The 19356-nt window shown below is 37.8% G+C and overlaps 4 protein-coding genes across 5 annotated transcripts; 3 read left to right on the forward strand and 1 right to left on the reverse strand.

The window, feature by feature from the left end:
* Window positions 1–17: 17 nt before the first annotated feature.
* On the reverse strand, window positions 18–3142 carry LOC104803567 (NADP-dependent glyceraldehyde-3-phosphate dehydrogenase). Its single transcript, XM_010527512.2, has 9 exons — window positions 2768–3142; window positions 2411–2604; window positions 2203–2331; window positions 1917–2036; window positions 1680–1816; window positions 1423–1578; window positions 966–1344; window positions 402–518; window positions 18–308 (listed from the first exon to the last, which is right to left on the reverse strand). The coding sequence occupies exons 1-9, from the start codon at window positions 2910–2912 to the stop codon at window positions 195–197; spliced, it is 1491 nt and encodes a 496-aa protein (XP_010525814.1). The 5' UTR covers window positions 2913–3142; the 3' UTR covers window positions 18–194.
* Window positions 3143–7003: 3861 nt separating this feature from the next.
* Window positions 7004–9505, forward strand: LOC104803568. The gene is made up of 9 exons (XM_010527513.2): window positions 7004–7384; window positions 7714–7797; window positions 7949–7983; window positions 8097–8211; window positions 8337–8425; window positions 8616–8727; window positions 8831–8943; window positions 9090–9138; window positions 9262–9505. Exons 1-9 carry the CDS (start codon window positions 7193–7195, stop codon window positions 9337–9339), a joined length of 867 nt encoding a protein of 288 aa, XP_010525815.1. The 5' UTR covers window positions 7004–7192; the 3' UTR covers window positions 9340–9505.
* A 2410-nt stretch (window positions 9506–11915) lies between these two features.
* LOC104803569 (lysosomal Pro-X carboxypeptidase) lies at window positions 11916–15906 on the forward strand. Its single transcript, XM_019201349.1, has 11 exons — window positions 11916–12601; window positions 12954–13379; window positions 13489–13669; window positions 13796–13929; window positions 14051–14163; window positions 14254–14377; window positions 14470–14628; window positions 15066–15218; window positions 15317–15396; window positions 15483–15532; window positions 15610–15906. The coding sequence occupies exons 1-11, from the start codon at window positions 12488–12490 to the stop codon at window positions 15735–15737; spliced, it is 1662 nt and encodes a 553-aa protein (XP_019056894.1). The 5' UTR covers window positions 11916–12487; the 3' UTR covers window positions 15738–15906.
* A 611-nt stretch (window positions 15907–16517) lies between these two features.
* LOC104803571 (3beta-hydroxysteroid-dehydrogenase/decarboxylase-like) lies at window positions 16518–19247 on the forward strand. Of its 2 annotated transcripts, XM_010527521.1 has the most exons (10): window positions 16518–16718; window positions 16810–16899; window positions 16992–17125; window positions 17320–17490; window positions 17630–17755; window positions 17955–18034; window positions 18166–18364; window positions 18455–18565; window positions 18676–18742; window positions 19018–19247. In XM_010527521.1, the coding sequence occupies exons 1-10, from the start codon at window positions 16556–16558 to the stop codon at window positions 19119–19121; spliced, it is 1245 nt and encodes a 414-aa protein (XP_010525823.1). In that variant the 5' UTR covers window positions 16518–16555; the 3' UTR covers window positions 19122–19247. The 2 variants fall into 2 exon arrangements, with proteins under 2 accessions (XP_010525823.1, XP_010525824.1); XM_010527522.1 differs by lacking the exon at window positions 19018–19247 and having other exon boundaries at window positions 18455–18531; window positions 18618–18708.
* The last annotated feature ends 109 nt before the right edge of the window (window positions 19248–19356 follow it).

A 19356-nucleotide genomic window follows, 5' to 3' on the forward strand; every position in this document is an offset into this window, starting at 1 on the left:
ATATATATATATATATATATATAAACTCTTTCACCCCATAAAAACTAAGAAATTCTGATTCATTACAAACTCACGAAGATCTAGGAACACCATACCAAACTTATATCGTCCATCAAACCGGATATAGGTTCTAATAACCGACGATGATTAAACCGGTATCCGTCTAAACCGGAGAAACAAGGGGAAGTGAAAAACTAACCCATGGTGTAAGAAGGTGAAGGCAAGTTGATGACAGTAGACTTCACTTTGGTCATCAAGTTAATGCTGTTTGTCACCCCTTGAGATCCAATCCCACTGTCCTTCAGCCCCTGTTTTGAAAAAAACCCTAACTTGTTAAACACACAAAGACATCTCGGTAAGTGAAGCGTCCCGAGTTTGTGTTGTCCTGAATATGATCTGACCTGGAAAGGGAAGTGGTCGGGGCCACGAGCAGGCGCCGAGTTTATCTGAACCGTGCCTGTCTCCATGGCGTCGCTTATCAGTATCGCTTTGTTGATGTCCTTTGTGAACACACATCCCTGCATTTTCACATCAATGTTGAATCTATAATACCACAACTTGTTGGAAATAATGGTTTGGATCGGTTCGGTTTAGTGAAAACCAGGCGTACTTAACCGGACCCAATTGCGGTATATTCACAAACCAAAGAACATCATAGGCTGATATTATAGCAAAACTGGTTGTCTGGGTTAGGTGAAACCCTAATACATATTCACAATAGTATCCTTGTAGATATCATGTATGGATTTGTGTATAAAACTATGATACCTTTAACTGATTCGCCAACGAAATTTAACAGATACCGGTTACTGAATCATACAAATTCGACTTGAAACAAATTCGACTTGGTTCAAGTTCAAGAAACTGTCTGGTTCCTAAGAACTCCAGTTCTTGAAACAATGGTTTGGCAAGAATATTGTGCTTATATATATATAATTTGGAATTCATATCGATAAAGTCGGTACCTGGAGGCCGAAGTTACTGGCGTTGCAGTGATGAATGCCTTCTTCGACGGAGTTGATCCTTAGAACAGGCAAGACAGGACCAAAGGGTTCTTCCCAAGCGATCCTCATGTCGGGTCTGACGTTGTCCAAGAGCAATGGCCAGATGAGATTGCCTTCTCTTTTGTACTCTTGGCAAAAGGTTGCTCCTTTTTCTCTGGCATCCATCACAAGCCCTTCAATGAAATTGGCTGACGACTCCGATACCACGGGAGTGATGTCGCAGTTTTCCTCGGGCGGTCCCACCATTAGTTTTGCCACTTTGGCATTCACCTTCGCCACCAGAGCATCAGCCACCGGTTCCATCACCAGGACAACCTTGACCGCCGTGCATCTCTGTCCACTGTTGTTCCAGACCAAAATCAGATCAGTTCGTGAATCAAGATAAGCTGTGTAAGGATATATATATATATGTATATACCTGTAGGAGAATCCTCCTTTGATGATGTTGGAAGCGACGAGATCGAGATCTGCGTCCTCCAAGACGATGCAAGCGTCTTTGCCTCCGAGTTCCATCTGGAGAGGGATCATACCGGCTTTCTTGGAGATGGAAATTCCCGTATCGCCGCCGGTGAAACTGAAAACGATCATTCGTAATATCAGAAACCACTGTTTTCTAGCTCTCGGTGTACGTATTTATACACATTTTTTCCTCTATTTGTACTCGAAAACGAATACCTAATGCAGTTAACACCGGGATGCATAGTGAGGAAGTCGCCGATCTCAGAGCCTTTTCCGGTGATGCAACTGATGAGACCTTTGGGGAAACCGGCTAAGTGAAAGCAATGTACCATATGAAGGCATGAAACAGCTCCCTTCACAAATCAACATTACGGAATATATTCCACATTAATGCACAGAATGCAAGCATTATGAAGGAAAGTAAAAATTTCTTGGGATCCAAGCTAAAATTACTTGAGTCGGGGGCTTGAGCACGAGCGAGTTTCCGGCGATAAGGGCGGGACCGATCTTTGATACGGCCAGATTTACTGGATAATTGAACGGCGGAATCGCTAAAACCACACCTAGAGGAATCTGTAGGTCATATCCATACGCATTGTTCATGGATCAAGCAAATACATTCTTGGGTCTGACATATTCACCATAACCTCAACCACTGATGCGTATATGAACAAGAAACTGCATAGGAAAGATTTGAACTTTATTTGGCTTCTAGAGAGAGAATCGAACCCTAACGTACCTTAGAAGTAAGACAGTACTTGGTCCGGTCGTTACCGGGGAAGCTATCAGAGACCAGGAACTTCCCTTCTCCTAAAATCCTGACACCCTCTTCAGCACAGTAGGAGATCAAATCTCCAGACCTGACAACCTTGATGAAAGAACTCTGAGATTTAAGATTCTGTCAAGAAAGACTAGTTTTCCGAAGACAAAAGCGAAGAATCTGCAACCTCAGAGACAGAATCTTTTGCTGGTTTGGCAATCTCCTTGACGAGGCATTCGGCTATGGGGGATTTGTTCTCCTTGAGGATTGAAGCAGCCTTGTGAAGAAGCTCTGCTCTTTTCCACAGAGGAGTCTTTGCCCATTTCTTCTGAGCCGATTTCGCTATCTCCATCACCTTGTTCACCTCTTCTTGAGTGCATGCTGTTCCACACGAGAACACAAGAAACGCGACAGAATCAAGAACAGAAGTTGAATTTGTTCATGACAGAGAAGATTGATTACTTGATTGGCCCAGTTCAACTGATGAAGGTTCAATCGGTGAAAACCCCATCTGAAATTCGGAAACAGCGCATCAAGTTCATACCTTGAACCTTGTACTGTGTCTTCCTCGTTGTCGGGTTGATGATCGCAACGCTCTTGCCAGATGAAGAAGTCCTCCACTCTCCATCTGAGTAGTACTTGTAAACTTCTCCCTCCAATATCTCCGCGAACACTCCACTCCCCGCCATTGATGTCTGAAGCAAATCGAGAACGAGAGAGAGAGAATGTATCAATCCAAGAACAGACAGGCAGCAAACTTGTGTGTAATTCTGAGCGTGTCCAAGTGTGTGAAGCTCACTGACCCTTATAAATAAGAGAAAGTAAAAAATAAAAATAAGCTTCTTGAATCGGATCTTTCACTAATTTTATGAAGTAATGGTGAAGGAATGTGAGGTAGAGGAAATGTATGGTTGGAATTTGATGGATCTTGGGTTTCTTGGTGTGTGTTTGATATCTTTGCTGCATAACGTATACTTTTGTGACGAAAAGATGATGACCACACGAATATGCAATTATATTTATATATTTATTGGTGAGATAATACAAGTAAATATTTTTGTGTGCGCATATTTTACTATTTTGATAATTATCTTACCTTTTTTTTAAAAAGAATATTAGTATGTATTAGAAAAATCTATATTGGATTTTTGAAACAATCCGATTCAGATATTTCCTCTAAAAATCCAAATGAAATTAATTTTATATTTCAGAATTCACACTAAATAGTGTGTTGTGGTCGAGTGAATGTTTTCAGCACTAACATGATTAATTAATTGCTTAAAAGTCTAGAAAAGATCTTGTTTGTACTGCATTATAAAATAGGAATACATCAATCTTTTTTTTTTGTAAACTTAATTTGTTTGTTCACGTCAAATTTTACAATTTTCTTAAGAAAATATAAATTAAATAGAATCAATCTATAAAAAAAAAAAAAGAAATTCTTTTCATTATTTTTTCAAAAGAAGCCGTGTTATAAGAAAACCGTACATATATAACTTTGGTGGCTGAGATTTGTCTGGTGAGAAAGCTCTAACTCCAAAGCTCATCCACCACAAAAAAAAAAAACTTCAGAATTTTTTTTTTGATGAAATTTACAAATGTAATGCCACGTGTTACCAAACCCTAACACATGTCTTCGTTCTCGACAAAGTTGTTGTACATTAAAAACAATGTCTTTTATTTACACCAATCTTTTTTTTTTCTTGTGGTCTTCAAAACAACTTTGACCCATTCGTCAAAAAAAATATATATGAAATATAAAAAAAAAATTGTGGTTGTGCTTTTTGTGATGATACATACAAAGACGGATGATAGAAAATGAACAGTTTAAATATTAAAAATTATAAAATACAACTTTGGATACATCAACGGATGAAGTGAGATGGAATGAATGGAATGAGAACGTGAAATGTTTGTTACGTTCCAAGTTTTTTGAATTTTAAATAAAAAAATGCAAATTCTAATCACATGATTTACTAACGATCTCAGAATTAATATGTGCTTGGTTCAAAATAGACGGTTACTCAAAAAAATATTATAAAGAGTTTAATAGAGAGACATATATTATTACACGTTTTTGTTCGTCCGTGTCCTAGATTTGTCTCTGCGCGAAATTGGTCCGACGAATTTCGGAACATTTACGTAACCAATTGTGAGAAAACCGAACCAAAAATGAAATGTAAAACGAGATTTATGTGATCTGATCATATCGTTGACTTTACGGTCGAAATTATGGCATGGATGATTTTCACTAAAACGAACATAATTATAATATTTAGAATAGTTTTTTTTTTGTAAATGAAAAATCCACAGTAATAAGAAGAAATCGAAATTGATAGTAGCATACAAACCAATCCCCAACCAGCCTCTTTTATATTAATGGTTTACTTGTGTGCTTTTAGTTATTGGTATTTCAATGTGGTCTGTCTTTAATTTCCGGTTTAGTTGTAATTAAACCAAACCCGAAACCTCTCACCGAACTGGCGGCTTTCTCTCTATTTTTTCATCTGTTCGTTTGATTTTTGCGGGTGATGTTTTTTATGCGGCTCTAGCATCTTGTTCGACCTATATATTTTTTATAACGATGTCGGAAAAAAATATTTTTATATAATCGAGAGATTCATTAGACTTTTGACCCAACTAATCCTCCAAATTCGAAGTCAATTGTTGTCGGACATAAATTCTTATTTATCTAAATAGTCTTTTTCATGTTTGAATTTGAACTCGGGATTAAAAACATATTTTGCATGTTATTTTACCAACAAGCCACCAAAGTTTAGATATATATAAAAAAAATTTGTTTGAATATTGACATGCAAAAAAGCCAAATAAAACATTTTGGTTGGATTTTATCTTGTAATTATAAGTATCAAAAGATTCCATTTACCCCGAAAAAAAGTTTGATAAGATTTCAAGTTTCTAATTCAACTTTGATCGAAGTATTTTGCTTCTTACTTAAACATTCACATCCGACAGTAAAATTTTGTTATATTTTTGGTTTGGACCAACCATGAGCATATATATGTTATCAAATCATCAATATATGTTTATTTATTTTTCAAAGAAAATCATCAATATATACACGCTCTCCAAAGTTGTGGGGATTGTGTAAAGCAAGCATTGGTCAGAGTTCGTTATCGCAAATGGGCAAAAAGGTGATGGAAAAGCATGAGAACCCATTTCACATACGGTTTCCGCCTGCGTATACGATGAATGATGATTCCTCCCCCATACGCATATTTTCTTTTCTCATTTTCCGGGAAAATCAAAATCATTCATAGATATTGTTGGGTAGGTGAGGATAAAGAAAGTTAGGAAAGGATGAGATAAGATAGTCTTCCTTGTTGGTTTGCGTCGTTAAATAATTCCTAGTTGTTTTGGATAAGGTTACGTAATTTTGACTTCACAAAAATGATATATATAAATATTTATTCTAATTCAGATTCAAACTAGATTTCAATATAAAAAAAATATTCATTGCTTTAAAAAAAATTATTTTTATTTATTTATTTATTATTTTGTAATGCGTTCGAATCGTTTAATTTAGTTATTTTACGCAAAATAATACTCAATTAATGTTTAAATAATATTTAATTTGAAAATCAAATTTTACGTTTGGTTTTGAATTGAAGACTAATTAAACTATTTGTGTACTTCATATTTTGGGATAAAATAAGACCTTTTTTGAATTCGACCGCCCAAACCAAATTGGTACAAAACAATCAAATCAAAAACCACTCTCACAAGGGGTGGTCAATTCGGTATTCGGGTCGGAAATAATTCGATTCGGTTCAGTTTTACTAAAATAGATAATAAACAATCATTATATTATATTATATTCGGTTCGGTTCGATTTAGTTTCGATTCAATTCGATTCTGGTTTTTATTAAAAAAAATAGATCTTTTTAAAAATATTTTCCGCTTTCCATTTTTTTTAAAATTTCGATTCGATTCAGTTCGATTCAATTATGAAAATTCGATTTTTTTAAAATTAATAACATTCAGGAATTTTGAACTATTCGAATCGAAAAAAATACCATATTTTTCGGTTTGAATCATAATCGAATCGAAACATCCACGCTAACTCTGCTCCTCGTTTCCTTTGTTTTGGGGTGAACCTCAAAATTTGTAGGGATTTTAGAAGGGAAATGAATTGTTCTCTATCTCTCTCTATAGCAAAAAAGAGAGAGAAGAAGGATGACGTATGTGTGACGTGAGAATTGTTACGTGTTGGGCCTTAAGCTTCGGCCCAGATCAACATCCAGCCTCAGGCCCCTCAATTTTGTAACAAATTCCTGGATATTCCGATTTTTTTTTCAAGATTCACAAATATTACTTTGGACATTTGGATATATATATATATATATTGGTATTTCATTTTTTTTCTCGTTGTTAGTTGAATTTGGTCCTTTCAATTTTAAAATTCCATATTCATTTGGATTGTATATTAAATTTGAATTTAATTTTTAGTAATAAAATATTTAGAATATATATTTCTTTCATTTATTTTTATATTTGATTCAAGTTAGATTTGAATTAATTTTTTTTATTCACATCGAATGCCTATTCCAATATATATATATATATATATATATATTCGAAACTATGATAATTAATCAATTAAAACACATAAAATATATCAAATCATCCAATACCAATACATACTATATCGGGGTATGATAATATGATTCAACAGTTGTGACATATGAACCGCTGAAAGACGATGCTGATGATGATCCAATAAATGTCCCAAAACAGATCATATTCATGATAGATTCTTCCTGTAAAATCATACGATCCCTCGATTTTTGAAGATAAGGATTGAGTCTCTGACATGACATGTTCATCACCATGTGCATTGCCACCATAAACCCCTCTCTCTCTCTCCCCTTTGTTCATTTACAGTCACATTACATCGGTTTCTGGCCTCTCGACTGAGAAAATTTCGGATAACCCATGAGAGTAAAACATGAGGCAGTCACCATGGGCTTGCACAATCTTCATCCAGTTGTCTCTCTGCGTCGCCATTTACGTGTCTCTGCATCTGGGTCGCTCCTTGTTGTTCTCGGACGCTGACAATGGCAGACATCTCGATCTTCACTTCATCACTGTCTCCGGTGGCTCCAGGCCTCTCCACCAACAAAACCGTCTTCTCAAACTGGTCTGTTTTTTCCCCCTCTTCTTCTCCCTTTGGTCCAGTGGACAAATCGCTTCTGTACACAACATTCTATTTTGTTGAAAGATGAGATTTTGAAGAGGACCCAACAATGTGCACATCGTCTATTTCCAAGAAATTGAAATTTCCATGTCAAAATGATGGTTTTTTTGTTGGATCTTCAGATAATTTTACTCGACCCAGAATCGAAATTAGGGATCTTTATAAGAGAAGCAGTCAAGTTTCAGGGGAAATTTTTTGATTTTTTTTCTTCTTCTGGGTGACCAAAGCTGTTCATGAACTTGTTCGTTCTATTGTTTTTGTGATTGATGAAGATGGGGAGCGTTGCGAGATCTTACAACGCAAGGGTTGTGGTGAGCATTAGCGATATTGGAGACAAAGATCCGCTCTTTCGAAATGTAAGCTCTCGAGCTGTTTATGAACAGCTTTCTCGAAATGTAGAGACAGAGAGATTTACAAATGATTCAAAAGTGATCACTGCACCAAATCCAATCTCCTGTTGTCCAGACACGAGCAGCAACAGATAACATCTGTTCATGTTTTTTGCAGGCCACTCGTGTGTCCTCTTCTCTGAAACTGCCATGGTGAAACAACAAAAACCCTTTTTCTTCATCAACAGACCCTTTTCAGTTTTCTTGCCCCATTTGCTTCATCAAGAGAAGAGCAATGAAAAAAGATAATGATTCACACTTCGCAGGTACATTACAGGAGATTCGAGAGAAAACGAATCTGGATATTTCACGAAACGCATCAAACTGCCTATCGGAGGAGCATTAGATATAGTTTTCATAGCAACTGGTTCATCACAACAGGTGAAATCAATTTGCTATATTGATGGATGAATATTTGAGTGTAGTGTATCTCATCTTCTACCAAAATATTGCATAGTCATAGTTTATGGTCTGATTCTTTTGCTTGGTTATCGCTGCAACTAAAGCATGGCCCGACCAATACTGTGTCGGATGGCTCAGGGAGCAGTCGGGTAAACGAGCTGACAAGGGCTCTGAAAGCAGCTAATGCAGATTGGTAACTTTGCTATATCTGTTCATCTTGACATGATTATCCTCATGGTTTGGCAAATAGAGATTAAGGGTCTTGAGAAATGCGCAAAATATTTAGCGATACAAATCACTGGTTACACTTTGAAATCTGCACGTATAACGCTGGAAAAACCCGGCTATGAACTGATTGAAACGTTCTTGGTCGTTCTTGACAGGCGCATTGTTGTCGGATCTGATCCATTGTTCGTGGATATGCAAGGTAAGGAACCCAAGGAAGTGGAGCAGGTTGATGAAACGTTTCATCAACTCTTGATCGACAATGGAGTGGTAAGCAATCGTCCAAAGATTCATGAGAATCTTTTCGTTGAATCGGTCTGATAAGATGAGATAGCATAAATTATATATTCGTCTGTCTTCGATTATGATCAAGAACGTATACCTGAGCGATAAAGGCTGCATCAACGGAACTAACCAAACCGGCATAGCTTGCATCGTCGTTCCTACCCCAACGGAGAATAGACGCTCATCGTCGAGTACTAAGAGGTACTGACTGAAGTTTCCTTGCTTCATACCTGATTACATATATGTATGTATGCATGTATGTATGTATACAGTCACAAGTGTGTATGATGCTCATGCTCATGATCATGATCAATGCACTTGTTGGATGCCAATCTGGTTTTTCTCAGAAAAAAGGAAGATGGGTTTCTTCTGCACAGACTGAGCTTCTCAGATCTTGTAAGCGTTTTGTTCTTTCTTGGTCGAAAGATTAAATGCATATTGAAAGATTAATGTTTTTTATTTATTTATTTTATAATATGATGAAACATGTGTATGTGCATGTTTTGTCTGTGTGAACAGTTGACTTCTTTCATCGGCTCATCCGGAGTGGTCGTGGACACGAGATCAGTTAAGCAGAAGGGCAAAGAGGCTATGTAAAGCTTCTCTATTATGCAGACAGATTTTTTGCATTTTTTTATAATGTTGAAAGTTTATATGAACTTTTTGTCCGACTACATCTCCTAATAGATCATCTTTTCCAAGTAAAGATTCGAACTCACCTTTGTTCTCTTTTTTACCGGTTGAGTCAACCAATTTTGGGTTAGATTTTTTGTGTTTTGTTTCTTCACTTTCCATTTTTTTCATTTACTTTTATCTATCTTTATTATTTTATTTACAACCGAATCAATATATAGCCATAAGCAATATGTCCAAAGATAAATTTGATATAAAAATGGAATGTGTATAAAAATGTTAAAATTAAATTTTAAATAAATATTTTTTTTATTAAAAAAGTAATAAAAACTAAATAAAAATCCAGAATAAATCTTTACAACTTCATATATCCAAAAAAAAATTGAAATCAAACTTAAATTTTAATATCACCATTCAAGACTAATTTTAACAAGAATAATTAAGAAAAGCATCAAATTCTAATTTGAAAAATTAAGAAAAGCACCAAATTGGAATACTTTTAAAAGGCATAAACTTTTAATAATTATAACTTTTGATATTTTTAATTTTAAAAATAAAAATTTTAAATTCTCAATTTATGGGACTATTGTCCAAATCACGGTTTTATAAAGATTATAAATATTTAGAAAAATAAATTATGATATAAAAACCTTATAAATATTGTCAAAATATAACTTGACGGTTTAATATATTATATTTTTTTTATAATGAAAATAAAATGTTATTTATTTTAAAATATATGTTTTTTTAATAGAAAATATTGATTTTTTAGTTTTGGTATAATAAAAGACTTTTTAAGCCACATATGAATATGATCTACTTTCTAGATAAAAAATCTCTTATTTATAATATTTACTAAAATACCCTCATTAGGTTAACAAATCTATGGCCTATATTGAGGGTACAAATGGAAGAACACATCTGAAGAAGGGGGATATAAATTATTCGGGAAGGACTGGTTTAGGGTTTTATCTCATTAGTTTAAGTATGAGGTTCTGCTCCTGGAGGGAATCGCTCCGGCGTCGTACGACGGATTCGTCGTCATCTCCGGTGGAAGCGGGGCCGATGATTTCATCCTCCATCGGCGAGCCACATGCGTGTGGCAATGAGCCACTTGAGTGCTATGCCAAATAGCCTCTCAATCGCTGTCGTCGTATCTTTTTCTCTGTCTTTTCAATGGATCTGTTATCTGCTTCTTCTTCTTCTTCTTCTTCTTCTTCTTCTTCTTCTTTGGGAGGCTGTGATGATGATTTCAGAGTCAATAAGACCAGACATTGATGAGAAACTCCTGATTCTTGGCGTGGCTACAAATGTGGCATGGAGGAACAATGAAAACTCCTGTCTTTTTTGTCAGCAGCCATTTTGGTGTCTTCTCTCTTTCAGCTGTCTGAGAAAAGGCGAATCTGAGCCTCCTCTATGATTCATACTTGGATTTCATTTTGTATCCAAGTTAAAGGAACCAAATTTGATTGGTTTCGGGACTTTTAACTTTTCAAATAATCGAATCGAGTGAAGTAACGCGACATGTGAAGGTTCACAGATGAAGTTTATTTGGGTGTTGATGCTAATTGCTACATTCTATCTTATGCTTAATTTCGTGACATAGAAGGTTGAAAAATGCTGATTGTTCTTCTGCATTTCAGGGTTAGACTACTACACTTGTGCCAGGAAATATGTGATAGACGTTCGGATTCAAGCGTTTATATGTTCGGGATGGTTTCTATGTTGAGTGTTTCTGATACAGCTTTGCAGGATTGTTGTTCCTTCAAGGACTGCGGAATGGGAGAGGATGGAAGAATCTGTTGATCTTAACCGTGACTGTCCCTTGTGGACGGTTTACCTGCGTCTGTATATTTTTATTCTTGGCTTTGCATAGAAGAGGTGCAAGTTTCCCAAAGATGGAGTGTTGTCTGATTATTTCAGAATGGATTCTGGAAGTATGGTTCAATGGAACATGGCAGAGACACATGGAGAATCAAATCAAGTGAAGACTGTCATCATACCTAAGGTTAAATACAAGATTGGTATTACTTAAGTAGCAATGCAAAGATGATAGACAAGTTTTTCTTTTGACTTGTTTATTCCCTTCCGGCGCAAGTTGCATCCTTCATATGTTTATTTCTTCAACTCTGTCTCTGGTGATGCTCGACACCCACACATATCGAAAAGGGTCTTGTAAAAATGTAGACTATCCGTGTATTCTTTGGTCCAAGAACATGGGTCCGTTCTCTGTATTCTTCTATGATTCCTCAGTGCAGTTCGAAATCAATGCGATGTGATTCCTAGAACTGAGTGGCTCAGTGCTTTTTTGGAGCAGGACTAGATGTGTACACTCAGATCAGAATCTGAGATAAGTTCTACATCTGCATCTGCATTTGCATCATCTGTATATATATATACTTAGGAAAACAAAAACAGGCTCTTGGAGGCATGCCATCTTTATTCTCTGGAATGAGCAGCTTCACCATTGCAATTACATGTTTGCATGTTTATCGATAATAATGATATCAACTTACCTTTCTGCAAGGTAAGGTTTACCTACAATACACTTTTGTGGTGGAATCCTTCCCGGACCTCTAATGATATCAACATATTATCGCATTCCTTATCTGTTAAAAAAGTATTTGTTGGACCAACCCTTTGTTTGCAAATTTTGGGAGGATGAATGAAAATGTGGAAAAGCTCTAAACTTTGGAGAAAGTTTTGGGTACCACCTTTAACAAAAAAAAAGTTTTGGTTTCATGATTAAAGTTTCTTTATGCCATTTTAGGAAGAGTGAATTTTTTGTTTTTGTTTTGGTGATAAGATGCTTATTATTGCAGCACGTTTACTTTTCAAGTGAACAAAAGTTGACTAGTGGAGTGGGGATAGATGAGCTGTTCTCTTTGATCGTGTCTGTCTTGCTCATTTTTATTACAGGATAGTGAAGTGTTGGTCTCAATTATTGGTGCTAATGTCTCAATCTTTTACCATTTTCCTGTTCATTTCCCTTTTATTCGAAATTAGACTGATAAATATATGAAAGAGGGGCGTTGCAATACCTCCATCATTCCAAAAGGGTAATTCCTTTTTTTTTTTTGCTTAATAAGTAGTTTTCTTCTAGCACATAGAAATGAGACGCGAATTTCTTGTTATTTCCTTTCCTGAGTCTGCATTTCAACGTTTAGGCAATGTGACTGCTCGTAGGCTCTTTGGTATTCTCACATGGACTGTTTCCACATTCGAGGTTTGGCACCAACTTTATGGACGATCAGTTGGCAACCCATTTTTCTAAATTCAGTATGCTTTACTATGTATGTGTATGTATACATGTATGTATGTACAAATAATTGTGGTATCTTATGACCAGTAGTCATGGGGGGTGAAGGGATCTGCTTTGTTTGGATCTTACCTCTCAACTTGTAAGAGGGCTCTTCTGATTGCATGTCTGTGTGTAAGAATCATGTCCTGAAAAGGACACTGACTTAAGCCCTTTCTCTGATATTTTTAATTTTTTTTTATCGACAAACTCCCAAAAGAGTTTGCTTGGGAAAACAAAACTTGACATAAGACAACCTCTTCTTCATATTTTTCTTTAGAGAGAGAGGAGGAGGAGGAGAGAGGGAGAGAGAGAGAGGATGCCTGGTTGTTCATGTCTTCTGCTTCTGTTCTTCACCATTGTTGCTCATGCAACACGGTCAACAAAAGCATCAATGGTGACGTATGTTCCAGGAGCAGCATACCACTTGTCTTCTCTGAGACAAGACAGGAAGATCTCAAAGCCAGAGTTTCCTCTACCTCTCCAGACCCGTTACTTCCCTCAGATTCTCGACCACTTCAGTTTCAGACCAGACAGTTACAGAACCTTCCACCAGAAGTACCTTATCAACAGCCATTTCTGGCACATAGGTGGGCCCATCTTCGTCTACACTGGCAACGAAGGAGACATCGAATGGTTTGCTTCTAACACCGGATTCATGTTCGACATTGCTCCCAAGTTCCGAGCTCTTCTTGTCTTCATCGAGGTAAAAGTTTTTTTTCTTCTCTGAATTCCGTAACTTCATCTCTCTCTACCTTGATCTTTGGAGAACACTGGCTTAATGCTCTGTTTTCTGATGTACAATGTCCTTGCAGCATAGATTCTATGGAGAGTCATTGCCATTTGGGAAGAAGTCGTACAAATCTGCCGAGACATTAGGGTACCTGAATTCACAGCAAGCGTTGGCTGATTTCGCGGTTCTGATCAGAAGCTTGAAGCAGAATCTATCATCCGAAGCTTCGCCTGTTGTGGTCTTTGGTGGCTCTTATGGAGGAAGTAAGCTCACTTTCCCAAACACCCTCCTTCTCATGTTCTTGTCTGAAACGGATTTTCGCTGTTACAAATTCAATTCGATGTAATTTGATATATGTTTACTTAATCTGTTGTGTTTTGTCTGTTCAGTGCTTGCAGCCTGGTTCAGACTCAAGTATCCGCACATATCGCTCGGCGCATTAGCATCTTCCGCTCCAATTCTGCAATTCGATAACATCGTGCCTTCGACGAGCTTCTATGACGCCGTTTCTCAGGATTTCAAGGTTCGTACATGATTCAAACACTCTCTTCCCGACAAGGGTATGCTCCCGTTTCTCTGTTTTTCTTCGCGTTCCATCTCACGTCTGATAAGATCTTGTTCTCTGTGTCTCGTACTATGCGTAGGATGCGAGTTCCGATTGTTTCGAAGTCATAAAGCGAAGCTGGGCGGAGATGGAAGCATTCTCCACCATGAATGCAGGCTTGACCAAACTCAGCAAGATATTCCGAACTTGCAAGTAAATTCCTTGTTCTGACCATATCGAAACACTGATCTCGCAACATTGGCCATTGTCCTTCTTATTAAATGTTTCTTGTGTCTATTGCAGGGATCTTCGGTCTGTATCTTCAGCCATCGGTTGGTTACAGACGGCATTTGTTTATACAGCGATGGTTAATTACCCAACAGAAGCTAACTTCATGGCGCCATTGCCCGCTTATCCCGTGGACAAGGTAACTGAAACTATTACCGTTTTCCAAAGTCGTCGTCTTTAAATTTCTTTCCTTTTTCCCGACCCGGAACTTGTCTTCTTCGGTATTATCAGATGTGCAAAATCATCGACGGGTCAGCAGCACGGGGAGCGAGTGATCTCGAGCGTGTGTTTGCTGCCGCAAGCTTGTACTATAACTATTCAGGTTCGGAGAAATGCTTCGATATCGGACACGAGGAAGATGCTCATGGACTCAGCGGTTGGGGTTGGCAGGTATAATTCACAAATATATCAATTGAATCTGAATGCGGAATTATAACATGGATCTAAGATACTGAAGAACTGAACCGAATATAACATCATATCTCGGAGGACTTAACCCAAAATCGAAATGAACGGAGATGGAGAATTCATACGTCTAACCTCAAATAAACTTGGGATTAAGGCGACATTGGTGTTCTCTTATAAACGGGTTAATAGAACAAAAGAAATAGAAATTACCGAATAGTATTTGCACAATAGTCCTTATACTTTTCCAAGATGTGATTTTAGACCCCAAAACTTATCGAGGTCACATAATCGGTCCAATAAAAGATTTAACACGTAAGACGCGTTAACTGATATACGTTGGTATGCATATAATTATCGAAACAGAATTTATATGAATCCGTCATGAGCTGAGTTTTTTTTTTACCGGATGGAAAAAAAAGGCGTGCACGGAGATGGTGATGCCGATGAGCTGCTCGGACGAGTGCATGTTTCAGCCATTTGAGGAGGATTACAAAGGCTTCGAAGAAAACTGCGTCTTCAGATTCGGGGTCAAGCCTCGTCCCCACTGGATCACCACTGAATTCGGCGGTCAGGTCTGTTTTCGTTCTACCCCCGAGGAAACGTCGGAAAAAATAGAGGTTTTTACCTACACAGATATGTAAATCCGAGATTTATTTACGTGTAATCGCAGAGAATAGAGAAGGTGTTGAAGAGGTTCGGGAGTAACATCATCTTCTCCAACGGAATGCAGGATCCATGGAGCAGAGGAGGGTTCGTCTTAATCACCACCTTCTCTTTCTCGATCTGCAACACAGGTTTCTGTATAAATCCCCGCTCTTGCTTTTGTGTTTTGGCAGAGTTCTGAAGAACATATCGAGCAGCATCATCGCGCTGGTGACCAAACAAGGTAACATACGTAAGACATAGTGGAAGGTTGTTTGTGGTAACGAATGAAATCAATTCCGCCATGGATGTGTGAAACAGGAGCTCACCATGCTGACCTGAGGAGGGAGACGGAGGAGGATCCTGATTGGCTGAAAGAGCAGAGGCGGCAAGAAGTTGCCATCATTCAGAAGTGGATCGATGAGTATTACTCTGATTCCAGACATTGACTTTCAGTGTTGAGTGCTTCCAAAGCTTCTTTATCTGCGGACACACACACAGACATTGTCTGTTTCTTCTCTCTTTATGTAATAAAATCCAAACTCCGTTCTAACCGATTCGGTTAATAACCGAATCATCAAATCCATCTTAACCCAATAATATACAATTGCAATCGAATCCATTTTCTAAAAATCGGAAAAACCGGAAACTGAACTAAATAAATAATATTTTTCTTTGAAATAATGAATATTTTTTAAAATAAAAATAGAGAGCAAATTCATATCAAAATAGAACTAAATTGAATCAAATTCAATATGATTATAATATTTCTAAAATTAAAATAACCAAATCTGAATATAAAGGCAATCATAATAAACCAACTCTACTCGGTAGATCATTTCAGCCTCGTGATGATTTTTTTTGAAATACGAAAATGGATGAGATTCTGTTATTTTTAATTTGGTTTTTTTCGATTTACAAATATTATATTTATTCAATCTTTTTATCGGATTTTGATTCGGATTAGAAATTTTTTAAAAAATATTTTTTTAGACCCAAGCCGTTGGAGATTGTTGAAAATGGCGGGGGGGGTTTCGAATTTGATGATATGATAGGGGTAAACTTGTCAATTGTGAAATTAATAATTACGATTAGGATTAAATTAGCGAGAGACCATCTAAATCAGCCAGGGGACTTTTGCTACGGAGTCTTTGCTAATCTCGAAAGGCAAAAAGGTCTTCTGTTAGTGTTGCCCGTCGTTGAGTTCTTGTCGGAGACATGACGGCGGCGGCGGCGGCGAGGATTCGCGGCGAGGCATCTGGTGGAGATGCTCTTGCGCCGTGAGATCTTCCAAGTCAGGATCGCCGATTTAGCTCCGGCCATAAAGCTCGAGCCTCATGAAGAGGCCGGAGTTCTCGGCGAAGCCTTGAGATCCGGTCGGGTTCAGTATGTCACCGTCGATCTCCGCGACAAAGCTCAAGTGTTCAGAGGTTCTTTGCTATGAACTTGTTCGTTATGACTTTGTTCATGTTTTGTGTAAATGCGATTTGATCAATAGGATCTCGATTGATCCTGAAACAGCTTGCGAGGGAGCAGAAGTTGTGTTTCACATGGCGGCTCCAGATTCGTCAGTCAACAAGCACCAGCTTCAGTACTCTGTTAATGTGCAAGGTCGGATCCTGTAAACCCTGATTTTTTCCACTTTCTTCGAAATCGAAATTCTTGTTTTTACGAATCTGTGTGAATGAATGCCTTATCTGCAGGGACGAAGAATGTAATCGATACTTGCGTTGAGCTCGGAGTAAAGAGGCTTATCTATACGAGCTCTCCGAGCGTTGTGTTTGATGGGGTCCATGAAATTTTGAATGCCAATGAATCAGTGCCGTATCCGTCTAAGGTATCAGGCTCGGTTTCCGTCCATTACTCAGCCATTAATCTTTAACTTCTCGTTGTTATGCCTCAACAATGCAGGATTACCCCATAGATCTTTTGTATGTGACACATTCTATTGAAGACAAGTTGGGAATGTTAAACTTGTTTATTCATCCAAATGGCGTAGATTTGGTGAGTTAAGTTCTTCGTTTTTTTCAGCATAATGATTCATATTCAGCAACTAAAGCTGAAGGAGAGGCGCTGGTGCTGAAGTCCAATGGCAGTAATGGACTTCTCACGTGTTGCATACGTCCTAGCACGATATTTGGTCCTGGTGATAGATTAATGGTTCCATCACTCGTTTCTGCTGCCAAGGCTGGAAAATCCAAGGTTGGACCGCATCATTCTCTCGTCGCTTCCATTGATTGATCTTGAATTTTTTATTCCACCATGCACGCTTAAATGAACAATGCTTTTCAGACAGGTAGCTTCTGTCAGTACAATCATTTTCTGCTTCTCAAATGTGCAGTTCATTATTGGCGATGGGAACAATCTTTACGATGTCACTTATGTTGAAAACGTTGCACATGCCCATGTCTGTGCTGAACGAGCTCTAGCTTCGGGAGGGGAAGTTTCTGAGAAAGCTGCTGGCCAGGTACTTTGTCTCGGTTGATTTTTTGTCATAGCTGTATAAGGATATGTGGTGTTTTGGTGCAGTTGTACTTCTATTGCGTGCAAGGACTATTTTTATGTTCGGGCCTCACCATTTTACTCGTTCACTCGGTTATAGAGAAGACAGTGTTTGGAAATGGTAAATTACTCATGATGTCGTCGTAAATTCCATGGTCGCACAGGCATATTTCATTACCAACATGGAGCCTATTAAATTTTGGGAGTTTATGTCACAGATTCTTGAAGGACTTGGTTATGAGAGGTATTGTCTCTTCCCTTTTCTTTTGTAATGTTTTACTTATCGGCATTTATCTGCGAGGGAAACCGTTTCTCAACATGTCCTAAATCCAGAAACCGCTTTACCGTTCTTCCTGAATGGTTGTGCTTTTGCAGGCCGAGAATAAAGATCCCTGCATTTTTCATAGTGCCGATAGCACGTCTGGTAGAACTGACATATAAGTTGTTCGGCCCACTCGGGATGAAAGTACCGCAACTAACACCCTCGAGAGTTAGGCTGCTCTCTCTCACCAGAACATTCGATTGCTCGAAGGCTAAGGATAGACTTGGCTACACACCTATTGTGCCACTTCAGGTTATATAACCTTTCATTTGAAACAGATGTATACTTGCTGTTTCTACCGTGTTTTTTTCTTTCAAAATACATGACTCGATGATACTGCAGGAAAGTATCAAGAGGACGATAGGCTCGTTCTCACATTTGAAAGCCGAGAATCATCTCAACCGAGAAGCCTCTTCAGTGTCAGTGACCTCACCATTGATCTTCTTTCTCACGGTATTTTTCCTTTGAAACGTCTTGTTTTCTCATTCGGTCTTTCCAATCCCAGGTTGAAGCAGAAACGTCTTTGAAAGGATAACAATCAGTTTGTGTTTCTGATGAAATAGGCGGTACTGCTGTTGTTACTCTCGAATTTTGCGGGAGCTCTGTCACTTCCTGGCCTAATCTTTATAGGTACACTCTCCCTGTCTTACAAATACTATTTGTCTTTCTATATCATATAATCAAAATCAGAAAGTGGTATACAAACTCGATACAATCTGAGAATAGGGTTGTTTTTTTGTTGTTGAGGAAAGGTGTCATAAGTTTGCCGATTAGTGCACTCAGTCACATGGAACATCGGTTTCGACACTTAAAACATCGTTAACTGAAACAAAGATCTTTCAGCATTATTTGCATAAACTAAGTAGGAATTACATCTTTGTTTATGTTATTTTCTTGTTCAACAGGAGTTCCCATTGCCTTGATTGCATCTGTCCTGTACGCGAAGAAGGGGAAAGCAATTGGCTCCATGTTATGTGAAGGGAAATCGAATAAGAAAGACGTCGACTAGGAACAAAACGTTCACTGCCAATTGCAGAAAAAAAAGGGTAAGAGACAGAGAACTGTGATGCTCCTTTCTTTTTTCTTCACTAAACCTTTTCATGTTTGATATTAGTAGAAGATGGGTTTCTCACTTTGTTTCATCTCATGAAGAGGCATTTTTTTTTTGTTCGTTTATTCTTCTTGATAATGACATTGATAAAATCAAAACTTTATGATATGCACCGATATCCGAAATTTTGGAT

The sequence above is a fragment of the Tarenaya hassleriana genome, unplaced genomic scaffold, assembly GCF_000463585.1.
Source record: "Tarenaya hassleriana unplaced genomic scaffold, ASM46358v1 Cleome9, whole genome shotgun sequence".
Taxonomy (NCBI): domain Eukaryota; kingdom Viridiplantae; phylum Streptophyta; class Magnoliopsida; order Brassicales; family Cleomaceae; genus Tarenaya; species Tarenaya hassleriana.